Below are 15,146 nucleotides of genomic sequence, written 5' to 3' on the forward strand. Positions count from 1 at the left end.
GGCTGCAGAGCTTGTGCCCAAGGTCTGCTCAGAACACTAACCCAGACAGACCGGAAGGAACCCAAGTCGCTGGGCTGGTGGAGTTCCTGTGTGCCTGGTCCTGCTGGACCCAGTTACTCCCAGTGTTGGGAAGATGTGGTTCCTGCTCACCTCTAATCCCGGGTGTGTCAGAGCACCTGTGAGTGGAGCTTCCTGTGGGTGTTGTGGGACTGGCTGCAGAGCTTCTTGTGCCCTAGGTCTGCTCTCTGATCCTGGGTGTGTTAGCACGCCTGGGAGTGGAACTTCCTCTGGGTGTAGTGGCACTGACTGCAGAGCTTGCACCCAAGATCTGCTCTGGACCCCAGCCCAGACAGACCGGAAGGAACCCAAGCCCGAAACCACTCTCTTAAGTTGCTTTGTTAATCTTGTATTTCAAAGGTCTTCTTGCCTATGTCACTGTGACTGTTACCAGAGGAACTCTGCCTACAAACCTTCCACTGATGAACTTGAAAAACAAAAATCGAATCGCAGTATTTTAAATAATGTATTTTTTATCTTCCTGGGGTTGGGGAGGTCTTGCTATGCAGCTGAGTCTGATCAGAAACTCCCCACATAGCCCATGCAGGCCTCAGACTCAGAATCCTCTTTCCCCTGTCTTTAGACATTAAGGTCTCTGATCCATTTTGAGTTGATGTTTGTGTAGATCATGAAATAAGATTTAAGTTCATCTCTTTGTGTGTTTTTTAAAAAAAAAAATCTTCTTGATGGCAAGTGGTGGCGCACGCCTTTAATCCTAGCACTTGGGAGGCAGAGGCAGGTGGAGTTCTGAGTTCGAGGCCAGCCTGGTCTACAGAGTGAGTTCCAGGACAGCCAGGGCTACACAGAGAAACTCTGTCTGGACAAAACAAAACAAACAAACAAACAAGCAAACAGACAAATAAAATCTTCACAGTTTTCCTTCTATTATTGGAGCATGTCTAATGTGGGAGGTAGTCTTTTTTTTTTTTTTTTTTTTTTTTTTTTTTTTTTTTTTTTGGTTTTTCGAGACAGGGTTTCTCTGAGTGGCCCTGACTGTCCTGGAACTCACTTTGTAGACCAGGCTGGCCTCAAACTCAGAAATCCGCCTGCCTCTGCCTCCCAAGTGCTGGGATTAAAGGCGTGTGCCACCACCGCCCGGCGTCTTTTCTTCTAACATGTTCACTCTTGTTCTCTCCCTCCTTCCCTCCCTTTCTCCCTCTCTCCCTCTCTCCCTCTCTCTCTCCCTCTCTCCCTCCCTCCCTTCCTCTCCCTCTCTCCCTCTCTCCCTCTCTCCCTCTATCCCTCTCTCCCTCTCTCCCTCTCCCTTTCTCTTTCTCTCTCTCTCTCTGTGTCTCTCTCTCCCCCTCTTTTTCTCCCCCACTACCTTTTTTTTGAGACAAGGTTTCTCTACCAGCTACCCCTGCCCCCTAAATTCACAAGAGATCCACCTGCCTCTGCTGAAGATAAAAGGCATGTGCAAGTGGTTTCTTGAACCTGGGAAATTGAAGCCAACCTGGGCAACATCATGAGACTGTTTAAAAAAATTAGCCAGTTATTATTAATGATTTTGGGGCACGTGCTGTGGCATGTAGTAGAGGTCAGAGGGCAGCTTTGTTGGTTCTCTATTTTATCTTTGTGTGGGTTCTGAACATCACCCTCAGGTCATCAGGCTTGTGCAGCAAGCATTTACCCACTGAGCCATCTGAGGACAGCACAGCCTGTCCCTTGAAAAACAGAAAGTCTTTGGCTTCTGGGATAAGATACCCTGAATCAGAATTCATGAACACACAGCTTTTGATCTGTGACTGGGCTCTGATTCATACAAATACATCTGTTCCCTGTCTTTAAAATGAGTAGTTTTGCAGGGTGGTGGTGGTGCACACCTTTAATCCCAGCACTTGGGAGGCAAAGGTAGGTGGATTTCTGAGTTCGAGGCCAGCCTGGTCTACAGTGTGAGTTCCAGGACAGCCAGGGCTACACAGAGAAACCCTGTCTTGAAAAACCAACCAACCAAACAACCAACCAACCAAACAAAAATGAGTAGTTTTTTTTTTTCCTCATACTGTAAAATGGAAGAATAAATCCCAAAATTGAGAACAGCAACAATAAACTCTGAGACGTTAGGTGTCAGCGTTACACTCTTGAAGAATACCCATTTAAAAGTGTGATCCCATCCTTAGAGTGCAGATTGTACACAGACACATGGTGGGCTAAATTCCACACATGGAATGTTGGCAGTCCTTGATCTAGAGCTGAATGATTGTTTTTCTTGTTTTTCTGGAGTTAAATAACATTATTTCATGTCTGTTGTTTTGACTTTTCAGAAGAGAGAGAGAGAGAGAGAGAGAGAGAGAGTGTGTGTGTGTGTGTGTGTGTGTGTGTGTGTGTGTGCACGCCTGTATGTGTTCCTTAAGGTGAAGGGCTGGATAAGGGAGAAACAGATAACAATGGTACTAGGCCTGGTGGACAGATCTGCCCCTTGGTGACTGGTGTTCTCTGTCAGGTGAGCTTCCATAGTCTTCTCTGGGGCAGTTCCCCTGCACCCGAGTTCTTCCCTGGCTTTTTAACTCCTCCAAGAAGGAATGCAGACTCAGTCCCCTCTGCTACCTCCTCAGAGACATTCAGTATTTGTGACTCTTCTCCCTTTCCCTGTAATTATACCAAACGCTGCCTTCTCGCTCTCCTGTCCCCAGATCCTGAAAGGTGTCCTGGATGGTGCTCCCCACCTCCTTCCTGCACTCCGCATCCTGAGCAGTCTTCTGTCCAGCTGCAGTGACTCTGTGCTCCTGTATTCCTTCTGCCAGGAGGCAGGACTGCCTGAGCTGCCGCTCAGCCTTCTTAGGTACAGCCAGGAGAGCAGCAGCATCCAGCAGGTACACAGCCCAGCAGCCTCTCAAGACAAGAGTTGGTCCTTTTCCTTGGCTCCTCTCCTTGGAGCTGTCTGTTTGGCCTGACCGCCTCTTGTTTTCTGTCCTCCTTTTCCTAATGACCAGACCACCTCTTAACAGATTCTGGTGCCTTCTGGGACTAAGCCAGTAGTTTCAGTCAGTGGAGTAGGTGAAGTAGGTAGGTATACAGCTGTCTGAGTTGTAGGGAGTATGGTAGACATCCCCGCCCTAAATGGGGCATCCTCTCAGCTCCAGCCCATGGTTGCCATGTGGCAACACAGCGAGTTTGAGCCCATGTACCAAATCTGGTTTTCTAAGAGAAGACAAAAGCCAGAGCTTTAGGAAATGGATAATTTCCCAATATTTAGAATAGTTGCCTCAGAAGGTGGGACTTGGGCTCTATTACCTGATTTTCAAACCAGGACATTGATGTTCAGAACTTAAAACTCCTGCAGTCACTGCATAGGAACACATGACAGGTGGGACCAAGGCTCAGTGTGTTTCAGGCCAAACATCTACTTCCTTGCATTGGGTTGTGCCATGGCTGAACTCAGAGAACATTCCCCCTCTCCCAGTTTGAGTGGATGGTAAGACAGACTATAGCAGCCTGGGTGTTCCGTCTGCTGCTGAGTGGCAGACTCAGTAAGGAACTGAAAAGGATAGTTTAATAATGGAAAGTAGCCCCTCTCCCCCTCCAGTGTCTCCAGATGGTCTGCAGCTGGTTAGCTGACACTCTTGGCTCCTCCTTCCCAGTCCCTTTCTACCTTGTCTGGCGCTCTGCATGCTTTGTTGATGCTTTTCTGCTCTCAGTCTCCATTCCTCACGTTGCCCTTTCTCCCCTTTCTTCACAGCAACCTTGGTATGGGGCGTTCTTACGGGACCTGGTGGCTGTGGTTCAGGCCTACTTTTCGTGCACCTTCAATCTGGAGAGGAGCCAGACAGGCGACAGGTGGGAAACTTTCTCTCCATCTGGCTTCAATGCTTACTCCATTTCCTCCCCTCATTAGAAGGCCAGGTGTGGGGTGGGGATGTGGGATGGGGTTGAAGATGAGCTGAGTAGCCTTCAGAACCTAGTTGGTCCTCATGAGGACCAAGTTTCCCCAAGACACCAGACTCTAAGAGTCAGCAGTTACCCAGCGCAGATGGGCCTCAGTAGAAGGATCAAGATAGGAACACAACTGAGAGGGGCTTGAATGGTGTATGTGAGGTGTGTGTGTGTGTGTGTGTGTGTGTGTGTGTGTGTGTGTGTGTAGGTGTGTTAGCAGAGTTGAAGGGAGAAACATTCTGATGTGTTCCTTGGCAGAGGTCTTCTACCTTTCCAGAACTGACCCATTCATCATATTTATCCCCAAGCTTTTAGTGGGAGTGTGGGAAGATGCCATGGGTTCCTTCTTCCCCAGCCTACAGGTGTTTCAGGAGGCTGCCGGCCTCTTTTTGGACCTGTTGGGGAAGCTGTTGGCCCAATCAGATGATTCCGAGCAGACATTTCGAAGGGATAGCCTTATGGTAATCTCCTCTCACCTCCAGATTTGTGCCTTTCCTATCTATTTCTGCATTTCTTTCAGCCCCTGTCTTATGACTACATCTGTACAACAAATGTTGAATTCTCACCACGTGCCATATGCCATACGAGTAAGAGAGTCTCCACCTTGAAGAGACTAAAAAAAGGCTGGGCAGGGTGACATATGTCTTTAGTTCCAGCACTTGGGAGGGAGAGGCAGGCAGATCTCTGAGTTTGAGGCCAGCCTGGTCTACACAGTGAGTTCCAGGACAGCCAGGGCTACTTAAAGAAATAATGTCTTGAAAACAAACAAACAAACAAACAAACAAAAAAACGAAAAACAAACCAAAGCAAAACAAAAAGTCAAGTAGGGACAGTCAGAAGCCCACTAGAGCTCTGTCCATTGGGGGAGGGCCACTGAAGAAGATGCCATTAGCCCTACATGGGAGTCCTCAAACTGTGAAGGAGGAAGGCGCAGGTGCTAACATTTCAAGAATACAGAGCAGCCAGGTGGGTGGGGCAGGGAAGGAGACAGGCCATTCTAGATTGAAAGAGCACTACACCTAAATTACAGAGGCGATTTACAGACGCGTTAAGAGGTTTGGCATTTATCAAGGGCCACAAATATAAGTGTCTTGAAAATAAATAAAATTTTAAAAGCCAGGCATAGTGGTGCATGCCCTTAGTCCCAGCACTCAGAAGGCAGATGGATCTCTCTGAGTTTAGAGCCAGCCTGGTCTCTACATATAGTTGAGACAGCCAGGGCTACATAGTGAGACCCTGTCTCCAAAACAAACCAACACAACAACAGAAAAAGATCCTCATCTTGCAGAACACCTAGTGTTCTTCAGCCTTGTTTGTGCTAAGACTCATGAACTACTGAAGTTCTCTGTCTCAGACCTTGAGTAAGGACAGGAGAATGGAGGATTGGATGAGAGGACAGCTGAGTTATCACAGGTCCAGAGTATACAATCACACGTGGCCAAGGAAAATGGCTGCGTGGTTGTTGTTGAAACCAGCAGTTGAGATCACAGCTGTGGCTAATTTTCTGCCCCAGTTAGTGAACCATTCTCTTTTTCTAGTCTGAGATTCTAGTTTCCTATTCCTCTTCCTTTTGAGTCTAGTGTCTAGACAAAGTTTTGACCAATAAGTCACCATTGTAATTGGCCAGCATTTGTCACATCATTTGAGTACTGGGTTTAGTGAGGTGTCTGGAATAATTGTCCTTCTTCCTGAATTTCTGAATTGTTATACCCATGTTCCACATTTTAGAAATGTCATCTAGGGGGATGATGGTGAGAAAATAGAAGGATCAGTTAGACAAATGTAAGAGCATATGCAAGGGTTGAATCCCAGTACACAGAAAGAGTGTGTGTAGAGGCAGGAGGGGAGAGACAGGGAAGGACCGTCTGTCAAACAGGAAGGCAGCTGTTGCATTTTCTCTAGGAAGAAGTCTTAGGTCAGACATCTGTCTCCAGGGCTCTTAACCCCTTTCCCAGGTTCCTGGGGTAGCACCTGTTCTCATCTCAACTGGGACCATCAGTTTTATGAAGCCCTGCCGCTAACTCTACTCTTCTCTCCTTCAGTGCTTTGCTGTCTTGTGTGAAGCTGTGGACGGGAACAGCCGGGCCATCTCTAAGGCCTTTTACTCCAGCCTGTTGACCACACAGCGAGCTGTGTTGGACGGGCTCCTTCATGGCCTAACAGTCCCACAGCTTCCTTTCCACACGCCACCAGGTGATCCGACTTCCTTGTTTTGTAGTTTGGCTCTGTCCTTCCTACTTCCCTCATCTAGAGTGGTACTTCACAGATGCTCAGAAACCATCAATTGGAGTTGGGGGTGTAGCTCACTAGCATGCATGAAGCCCTTGGGCTTGGTGGTCCATGGCTCCAGCACTCTGGAGGTAGATGCAGGAGGATCAAGTTCAAAGTTATTTTCAGCTTCATAGTTTAAGGCTTGCCTGGGACATACTGAGACCCTGCCTCAAAACACCAAAAAAAAAAAAAAAAAAAAAAAAAAAAAAAAAAAAAAAAAAAAAAAACAAAGCAAGACACAGCAAAAATATCCTAAAAAACTGAATATGTGAGAAACAACCAGACCTTACCAATACACTTTGGATTTCCCCACAGGAGCCCCACAAGTGAGCCAGCCGCTGCGGGAGCAGAGTGAAGATGTACCTGGAGCCATCTCCTCTGCCCTGGCAGCCATGTGTACTGCCCCTGTGGGGCTGCCCAGCTGTTGGGACGCCAAGGAGCAGGTCTGAGCTACAAATTCATGGTCCTTTCTCTCTGCAACATGGAAACTGGGGAGGCTGACCACAGTTTCTGCAGAGAGACTGAAAAATAATGCTCAGGACTTCCAGACACAGACATTCCCATGCTGGTCTGGGCCTCTCGCTCAGCACGGCATGGCTAGAATTCCAGAGTGTTGGCCCCCTGGCTCAGCAGTAACTGCCCAGGTGATAAAGCCATTAAAACCAAACTAGGGAAGAATAATCCAGTTCTCCACTGGTCATGGAGACTGGGGATGGAATGGGGCCCGAGGTTCCTAGCAAACCCAAAAAGGGCTAACACAAGTCTGAGAGTCCTGGCCAGGTGAAGAAACGTGAGGGACGGAAGTGGAATAAGGGAGACAGGATGGAGTTAAATAGGTATGTCTCCATAGGTCTCTTGGCATTTGGCCAACCAGCTAACTGAGGACAGCAGCCAACTGAGGCCATCCCTTATCTCTGGTCTGCGGCACCATGTCCTATGTCTCCACCTTCTCAAGGTACTTCCTTCCCACAGCTTAGAGTCCCAACACCTCAGATTTCTTTTAACTTCTGGGAAGGGAGGAGAGGCAGGAGAAACGAAAGGGAAGGAAGGAGAGGGAGAGAAGGAATAGGAGGAAGGGAGGGAAGGAGGGAGAGCAGGAGGAAGAGAAAGAAAGAGAGAGAAATTGATTGATTGATTGATTATCCATAGTGGACATGGTGATGCTTGCCTTTAATTTCCAGCACTCAAGAGGCAGAGGGAGGCTAATCTCTGTGGGTTTGAGGCCAGCCTGGTCTATAGAGTGAGTTCTGGGCCACCCAGAGCTCTTAGAAGAGGAAGCTTTCGTGGGTGGCGTGGTTGAGAAGAGCAGGGCAGCTCACGTGATGCCATCCCGGCAGCAGAGAGAAAGGACACCTGTGGTGCCGTGGTGTCTGGTTTTCTCTTTTCCCCTTTCATTCCCTGCAGGCCCCAGCCTGTGGGATGGTGCCATGCACATTCGGGACGGGTTTTCCCTGCTTTGGAACACTCTGAGGTGTGCTTTACTTAGGCTCTTCTTACTCCAGCCATATGGACAGTCAAAATTGTCTCTACCCCCACTTGTGGATGCCAGCTCTACTGAATCAGCTGCCTTCCATCGTAGGACCCCAGTGTGGCTCCATCCACTGACAGCCTCCTTCCGACCTCCCTAGGTTCTCTACTCCTGCTGCTACATTAGTGAGCGCCTGTGCCATATTCTGGGGCAAGAGCCCCTGGCCTTGGAGTCGCTACTGATGTTAGTCCAGGGCAAGGTAAGCCAGTGTGATACCAACATGGTTGGGTGTCTTATGGTGGTCCCATCTCACCCAGAAGTTGTTCTGATACCTCAGGTTTCCTCTGCAGGTGAAAGTAGCAGACTGGGAAGAGTCCACTGAGGTGGCACTTTACCTCCTGTCCCTTCTTGTCTTTCGGCTTCAAGATCTGCCTTCAGGGTGAGTCATAAAGCCACATCTCTCATTCTCGTTCTTGACCTTGGAGGTAGACATGCAGCTGCAGTGTGGTGGAGTGCGCAGTACAAGGGAGAGGAAGGACCCTTCCCAGCCCATTGTAACCTCCTGTGCATCTCTCTGTTCTAGGATGGAGAAGCTGGGCAGTGAGGTCGCTACTCTCTTTACCCATTCACATGTCGTCTCTCTTGTGGTGAGTTCTCGGCCTTCTCCCTTTTTTTCGCCCTTCATCTGACTCTCTGGGGAGCAGGCAGCCATTCTTCTATTCGCAGGTGTTTCAGCAAGCATCTTCTACATGTCCCGAACACCATTTGGATTCAGTTGCCCCTCCTTTTCCTCTGCCTTTCTCACAGAATGCAGCAGCCTGTCTCTTAGGACAGCTTGGTCAGCAGGGGGTGACCTTTGACCTCCAGCCCCGGGAATGGATTGCTGCATCTGCACATGCTTTGTCTGCCCCTGCAGAGGTAAGGCACCGGGGAAGGCCTGGACCGTTTCCTGAGTCCAGCACCAGGGCAGCCCTACAGAAACTACGGAGTGGAAAAAGAGTCAAGAAGCCTCTCTTCCTTGCTTTTGCCTCCTAACAGTGGGTTGTTCTGGGCCTGGGCTGTTCAGTGCTCCTTTTCTGATACAGAACTTCCAAAGATGGAGGCAGGGAAGGGGGACGTAAAGGAAGCTGCCCAGGTACCTGGAGTGAGAGGTTCCCTGCCTGCTTTGGTCCCCTCCAGGAGTTCATGCTCTTGTGGCTGAAGTCCTTCATGATACTTTATTCACGTACCTCCTGCTGCAATGTCCTGCTCTTCTCTGTAACTAACACGGAGCAGTGTGTTCTTCAGGAACTCAGACTTCTGTTTTGCCTCCTTCTCTTCCCTTTCAGGCCCTTTGGACTTCTTTGTTTTGGTTTGGATTGCATTTGGGTTTTTGGTTTTTGAGGCAGGGTTTCTCTGTGTAGCTCTGGCTGTCCTGGAACTCACTTTGTGGTCTACACTGGCCTAGAACTGAGATCTTCCTGCCTCTGCTTTCTGAGTGCTGTGGTTGACTGCATGTGACACCATTGCCTGACCCCTTTTGAACTCCTCCCTCATTTTGGAAAAAGGATAGACTTCATATTTCTATAATTGCCGTCATTGTATATGTAGAACTTATTGAACTTTATAACTCATATATCACATCTTCCACAACACACTTGGAAGATTAGTCACAGTAAATGTAGTAATAGTCACCTGCTTGTCCGTGTTGAAGTTGGCCTTGGAGGGGTCACATCTCGAGCTAAAGCACTAGCATCCACTTGAAGTTGGCCTTGGAGGGGTCATATCTTGAGCTAAAGCATCCGCCCAGAAGCTCTTCCTCCCTGTTACCCCTTAGATGGCTCCCAGGCCCAGGATTCTGCCTTAGGGTTGACTCCATCTTGTCACTCCGTGGTACCCTCTCTGACCACTTGGCTTTGTGTGTTCTCTCTCTCTAGTCTCTTGCCATCTCAAGTATAGTTTCTCTGCTATTTGTTCTCTTCACTGCCACCAGAGTCAGCTTTCTAAGGGGAAAATGGTGCCATCCATTCAATCAGTGGCTCCTGAACACAACTGTATGTTGAGTGTTCTGCACTATTCCACATTCTGAGAATAAAACAGTGGATATGAGATTTTACAAAATATTGCTAATTCAGGCACAAAAATCATGCTGTGCAAGTCTTTATTGTCTTCCCACTGCCTATAGGAAATGCTTCAGACTCTGTACACCACAGCCGTGTAGAGTGCATCGGCCTATCTGATGCCGGTAGGCCCTAAAGCCTTGTCATTCACGTCTGGAATTTCCTATGGACTTTTATACCCACCTGCTTCTCTTTGTGCTGTGCTCTGTATATCTTAGGGTGTCCCGCCTTTCTACTGCCACCTTCCCTTGTCTGACTTTAAATTTTTATCTACTTATTTTGGAGTGCAGGAGACTGAATTCAGGGCCTGGCACAACCTTGGCAAATGTTCTACCATTGAGCTGCATTCCAGCCCCGCCTTAAAAATGTTGAATATGTCTCTGCCTCTAAGAGATGCTGTTAAGCACATCCAACTGTGTAAACAGCTTCTTGTTTAGCAAACATTTTCCTAAACTAGAATCGTTTTTGGACCCTAAACTTATCCTACTAGAATGTGTGCCTTTAGGAACATGATGAAAGAATAGGCAAAACCTAAGATTCCTAAATTCAAAACTTGTCCCATTCTGCCTGACCAAGAAAGAGGTTTTTCTACCCACCTAGGTTCTGGGAGCCTGGTCTGGGTGCCTACCTCGTCCTTGAACATCTCTGTTCCTCTTGACTCTCCCCAACAGGTCCGGCTGACTCCGCCGTGTAGTTGTGGCTTCTATGATGGCCTCCTCATTCTTCTGCTTCAGCTCCTTACGCAGGTACAGGTGCGCCGTGAGACTGAGAAGAAGCAGAGAGGGGAACTAGGTGGGGTCTAGAATCACTAGAATGTAGAAATGAAGAAGCAACCCCTGCTTGCCTGTCCTCTCATACTACTGTTAACTGTACTGGCCCAGAAAGGCCCCCTGCCCTCAACAGAACCCGGAAGTGAGCTGCTCGGAAGTGAGCTGCTCGGCTGCATTCCCAGGGATCCAGTGGGAGAAAAGCAGCTTCTCTGGGGTTTGGGGCTTGTGGGTTTTTTCTTATTGTTATTTAGATGAAATTTTGTCTTCACTCAAAGGTAGGAGGATCAACAAGTTCTAGGCCAGCCTTGGACATATAGTAAGTTTGAGGCTAGCCTGAGGTACATAAGATCTTGTTTCAATGGGAAAAAAAAATTAATAAGCCTTGTAACAACCTGGCCTTGACATGAGCAGATCTGAACAGGCTAATTTCTTGGTTTTCAATAGGCATATACATAGGTTGAGAGGTCGGGTTAAGTTATCACAAAGGAACATAAACTGGGTGTGGTGGTGGATTTAAAATCCTAGGGTTTGAGAGCCTGAGGCAGGAGGATCATAAATTTGAGGGCAGCCTGAATACATAATACATAATATAATACATAATGAATTTTTCTCTTCTCTCCTCTCCTCTCCTGTTTGTTTGGTTTTGGTTTTAGTTTTTGGTTTTTTGTTTTTGTTTTGTTTGGTTTGGTTTGGTTTTTTGAGATGGTGTTTCTCTGTAGCCCTGGCTGTCCTGGAACTCACTCTGTAGACCAGGCTGGCCTCGAACTCAGAACTCTACTTGCCTCTGCCTCCCAAGTGCTGGGATTAAAGGCGTGCGCCACCACCGCCCAGACTGTTTTTTGAGATAGGGTTTCTCTGTGTAGCCCTGACTGTGCTGGAACTCTGTAGACTCAGAGATCCGTCTGTCCAGCTACTCTGTAGACCAGGCTGGCCTCAGATCCACCTGCCCAGATAGATGCTATTTTCTAAAAAGAAGGAAGAGAAAGAGGGAGGGAAGAGAGATAAAGGGGAAATAGGAAAGGAAAGGAAAGGAAAGGAAAGGAAAGGAAGGGAAAATATGGAAATATTAGGTGAGAAGACCAAAGGAATGGTTTCTGTGACTCTGTTTCCGGGACAGAGATAACAAAAAGGCATTTGGGCCCCTGCCTTCTGCATGTCTTCTCTAACAGGGGAAGCCTGGCCTGATCAGGGACGTGACTGGTTCAGAGGTGTGGACCATTCTGTGGCACCGCTTTTCCATGGCTCTGAGGCTACCTGAAGAGGTGTCTATCCAGGAAGATGACCTGTCACTATCAAGTCCATCCAGCCTAGAGCCAGACTGGACACTGATTTCACCCCAAGGTGTCTTTCTCTTACCATACCTCTGTTTGCCCAGGTTCCTTTCCAAAAGGAGGCAGCTTAGAACTGGCTTATCCTAGAGATAATTTGCTTCTACTGTGTGCAGAGAGGGTGTCAGGGACTATAATGGAGCTGCTCGCCAATCGGGGACTGAAAGGACCAGGCAGGTTATAGGAGCCTTTGGGTGATCAGGGGCATCTGGGACTCTTGCTTGCTTTACTAGGTCTGTATTCTCTGTTGTTTCCAGGCATGGCAGCCTTCCTGAGCCTGGCCATGGCCATCTTCACCCAGGAGCCCCAGTTATGCCTCAGCCACCTGTCCCAGCATGGCAGTGTCCTCATGCTGACCCTGAAACACCTGCTTTCACCCAGCTTCTTGCACCACCTGAGCCAGGCGTGAGTCTGGACTAGAAAAACAGAAGTCAGGCTCTAAGGGGGAAGAGGGCAGGAGAAGAATAGAAGGCGAGAGGTCGGGGCGGGCAGGGATAGGCTGGAGCCTAAGAGCTGGTGAGTTTGGGAAAGTGGAGCTTCGAGAGGAAATGTGAAGTGAGAGAGGCAGCATCTTAAAGGGCGCGTCTGTTTTCCTCCCTCCCTAGGCCGCAGGGGCCTGAGTTTCTCCCCATTGTGGTGCTCTTGGTGTGCAAGCTGCTCTGCTTCCCTTTCGCCCTAGATGTGGATGCTGACCTCCTTGTAGGTATCTTGGCTGACCTCAGGGCTTCAGAAGTTGCAGCCTGCCTGCTGCAGGTACGTGGAGGAGTTCCCCCTTGTTCACTGGTCTCTCATCTGGCTCTGTTGGCACCCAGGAGAGAGGTCAGGTGCTGGAGCTCAGCTCCTTGGTCAGGAATTACTGCCCTGGCACTCTTTAGTGTTATACCTTGGATCTTTGGAGGCAGAAATTGTGCCTTTGCCAGTGCCTGTGCCAGGTATAAGTGTAGGAAGGATCTGCTCTTGGGTTCCAAGTGGGTTTTTGCTATATTTTATACTGTGGGGGTAAGGCTCCACTGCCTCGGAGATTTCGTTCCTTGGCTTCGCGTTTCTATCTGCCAGCATCTGCTCTCCTTTGCCATTGCAATGTATACCTCTCCTTCTCCTGAACTCCTTTGCCTGAACTCTCACTTCTTCCAGGTTTGCTGCCACCACCTTCCGTTGTTACAAGCAGAGCTGCCCATTGGCCTCCTGACACGCCTGGCTCTTATGGATTCCACCTCTCTCAAGCAGTTTGTGAACACTGTGGCCACCTCTTCTAGAGCCATTATCTCATTCCTCTCTGTTGTTCTCCTGAGTGACCAGCCTCTCATGATCTCTGACCTCCTGTCCCTGCTGACACACACAGCCCGGATTCTATCCCCCAGCCACTTATCCTTTATCCAAGAGCTCCTGTCTGGCTCTGATGAATCCTATCGGCCGTTGCGCAGCCTCCTAGGCCACTCAGAAAATACTGTGCGGGTCCGTACTTACGGGCTCCTGGGACATTTATTACAACACAGCATGGCCCTACGTGGGGCACTACAGAGCCAGTCGGGACTTCTCAACCTTCTGCTGCTAGGACTTGGAGACAAAGACCCTGCCGTGCGACGAAGTGCCAGCTTTGCTGTGGGCAATGCAGCCTACCAGGCTGGTCCCTTAGGACCTGCCTTGGCAGCTGCAGTGCCCAGTGTGACCCAGCTGCTTGGAGATGCTCAGGATGGGATCCGGCGCAATGCTGCATTAGCTCTAGGCAATCTAGGACTCGAAGGATTGGGCAAGGAGCTATTGAAGTGCCAGGTACCCCAGCGGCTCCTAGAAATGGCATGTGGAGACCCTCATCCAACTGTCAAAGAGGCTGCCCTCATTGCCCTTCGGAGCCTCCGACAGGAGCCCTGTATTCATCAGGTAAAACCCGGGGATTTATGAGCCTTGATGTTCAAAGGCCCTGAAGTTCACAGCATTTCTCTAGTGTAGTTTGTGAGGACTCAGGATATCTAGAAATACAAAATATTCCCCATTTATGTATAAGAAACTCAAAGACAATGTGTTGGAGATAGGTTTCCTAATGTACCCTAGAGAAGGGCAGGGATCAGAAGGCCCCAGTGGGCTAGGGCATGCCCAAGACCCCAAGTCATAACTTATCTCTTCCAGACACAAAACAGAAGGGAGATGGGGAAAACCAGAAGACACTGAGGCCGCAAAGCTGTCAGCCATTCTTGTTTTTAGCACAGAGCTCAGCACTTTACCTTTATTGCCTAGGTTGGGTTATTACTCCCCTCACTTTGCAGGTGAGGAAGCTGAAGCAGAACTAATTTAGTAATGTGTCAAAGTCACAGAGCTCCCAGGAGGAACAGGGCTTTTGAACTCCTGAGCCTGGGTCTAGAGCCTATTCTCATCAAAGATGATGTTGTTTTGCTTCTACATAATGTTGAGTCTCTAAAGAAATGGTGGGAAATGAAGGACCCACTGGGAAGCAGAGGGTCTGGCTTATTATCTAATGCTGCGTTCTTTAACCCCTTCCTGGTGACAGGTGAATGGGTCGCCTGGTGCATCGATTTTATGGCCAGTACCCAAAGAGAGTAGAAATAAGAACCTGGTTGTTGTTGAGTCATAGCCCTAGAAACTTCTTGTCTTGACCAGTCTGTTCCAAATCTGTAAGAGGCCCATTTTGCTTTTCTTAATTAAAGGCAAATCCCTTGCATGTGCCAACACTACCATTTCTCACCCTTCCGTCATGTTCTGTCATTTGCTTTTAACCTGCAGGTGCTGGTGTCGCTGGGCGCCAGTGAGAAGTTAGCCCTGCTCTCTTTGGGGAGTCAGTTACTGCCGAATAGCAGCAACAGGCCTGCCTCTGCCAGACACTGCAGAAAGCTCATCCACCTCCTGAGGCCAACCCACAGCACATGACCCCACACTCCCCGGGTCACCTCCAGCCTTCACTGTCAGACTGTCGCCAAGACTTCCTTGTTCTCCTCCCCAAGCTATTAACTCAGCCAAGAGCTGAAGAGGCTGAGACAGAGTGCCAAGCTAAGCTGCCAACTCCCCTGCAAGTGAGAAACTAGAAGAGATTTTCTTATTAAAGCTCCTTCCTTTCTCCTAGAGTTATGGTGGCTTGAATCTGTGAACTTCATCACTGTTGGTGCCAGAGAAAACCTTTCCTTTCTATATGCAGGGATCTTTCCTCCAGTAACGAGCCCTTAACCCCAGGACCATGCCATCCACCCAGACCTTAGGGAAAAAACCACCTCTGCTTACTGGATCTCTTCCTTTCTGGATCTCCTGGAATCGGCCTGGCTATTTTTCC

At 48.8% G+C, this 15,146-nt stretch overlaps 1 protein-coding gene across 3 annotated transcripts in view; it reads left to right on the forward strand.

Moving 5' to 3' along the window:
* Positions 1 to 14,943, forward strand: part of Stk36 (serine/threonine kinase 36) — a 32,911-nt gene extending 17,968 nt beyond the window's left edge. For all 3 annotated transcript variants that reach the window (XM_031367944.1, XM_031367946.1, XM_031367945.1), the window contains 16 exons: positions 2,691 to 2,870; positions 3,737 to 3,834; positions 4,286 to 4,391; positions 5,973 to 6,123; positions 6,517 to 6,644; positions 7,052 to 7,156; positions 7,830 to 7,928; positions 8,020 to 8,108; positions 8,253 to 8,316; positions 8,477 to 8,587; positions 10,440 to 10,514; positions 11,708 to 11,879; positions 12,124 to 12,271; positions 12,472 to 12,619; positions 13,001 to 13,747; positions 14,606 to 14,943. In XM_031367944.1, coding sequence (XP_031223804.1) covers positions 2,691 to 2,870; positions 3,737 to 3,834; positions 4,286 to 4,391; positions 5,973 to 6,123; positions 6,517 to 6,644; positions 7,052 to 7,156; positions 7,830 to 7,928; positions 8,020 to 8,108; positions 8,253 to 8,316; positions 8,477 to 8,587; positions 10,440 to 10,514; positions 11,708 to 11,879; positions 12,124 to 12,271; positions 12,472 to 12,619; positions 13,001 to 13,747; positions 14,606 to 14,749 — 2,565 coding nt within the window. In that variant the 3' untranslated portion in view covers positions 14,750 to 14,943. The remainder of the gene's footprint in view (positions 1 to 2,690; positions 2,871 to 3,736; positions 3,835 to 4,285; positions 4,392 to 5,972; positions 6,124 to 6,516; positions 6,645 to 7,051; positions 7,157 to 7,829; positions 7,929 to 8,019; positions 8,109 to 8,252; positions 8,317 to 8,476; positions 8,588 to 10,439; positions 10,515 to 11,707; positions 11,880 to 12,123; positions 12,272 to 12,471; positions 12,620 to 13,000; positions 13,748 to 14,605) is intronic.
* Positions 14,944 to 15,146: the final 203 nt, after the last annotated feature.

This window comes from Mastomys coucha, unplaced genomic scaffold, assembly GCF_008632895.1.
Source record: "Mastomys coucha isolate ucsf_1 unplaced genomic scaffold, UCSF_Mcou_1 pScaffold14, whole genome shotgun sequence".
Lineage (NCBI taxonomy): Eukaryota > Metazoa > Chordata > Mammalia > Rodentia > Muridae > Mastomys > Mastomys coucha.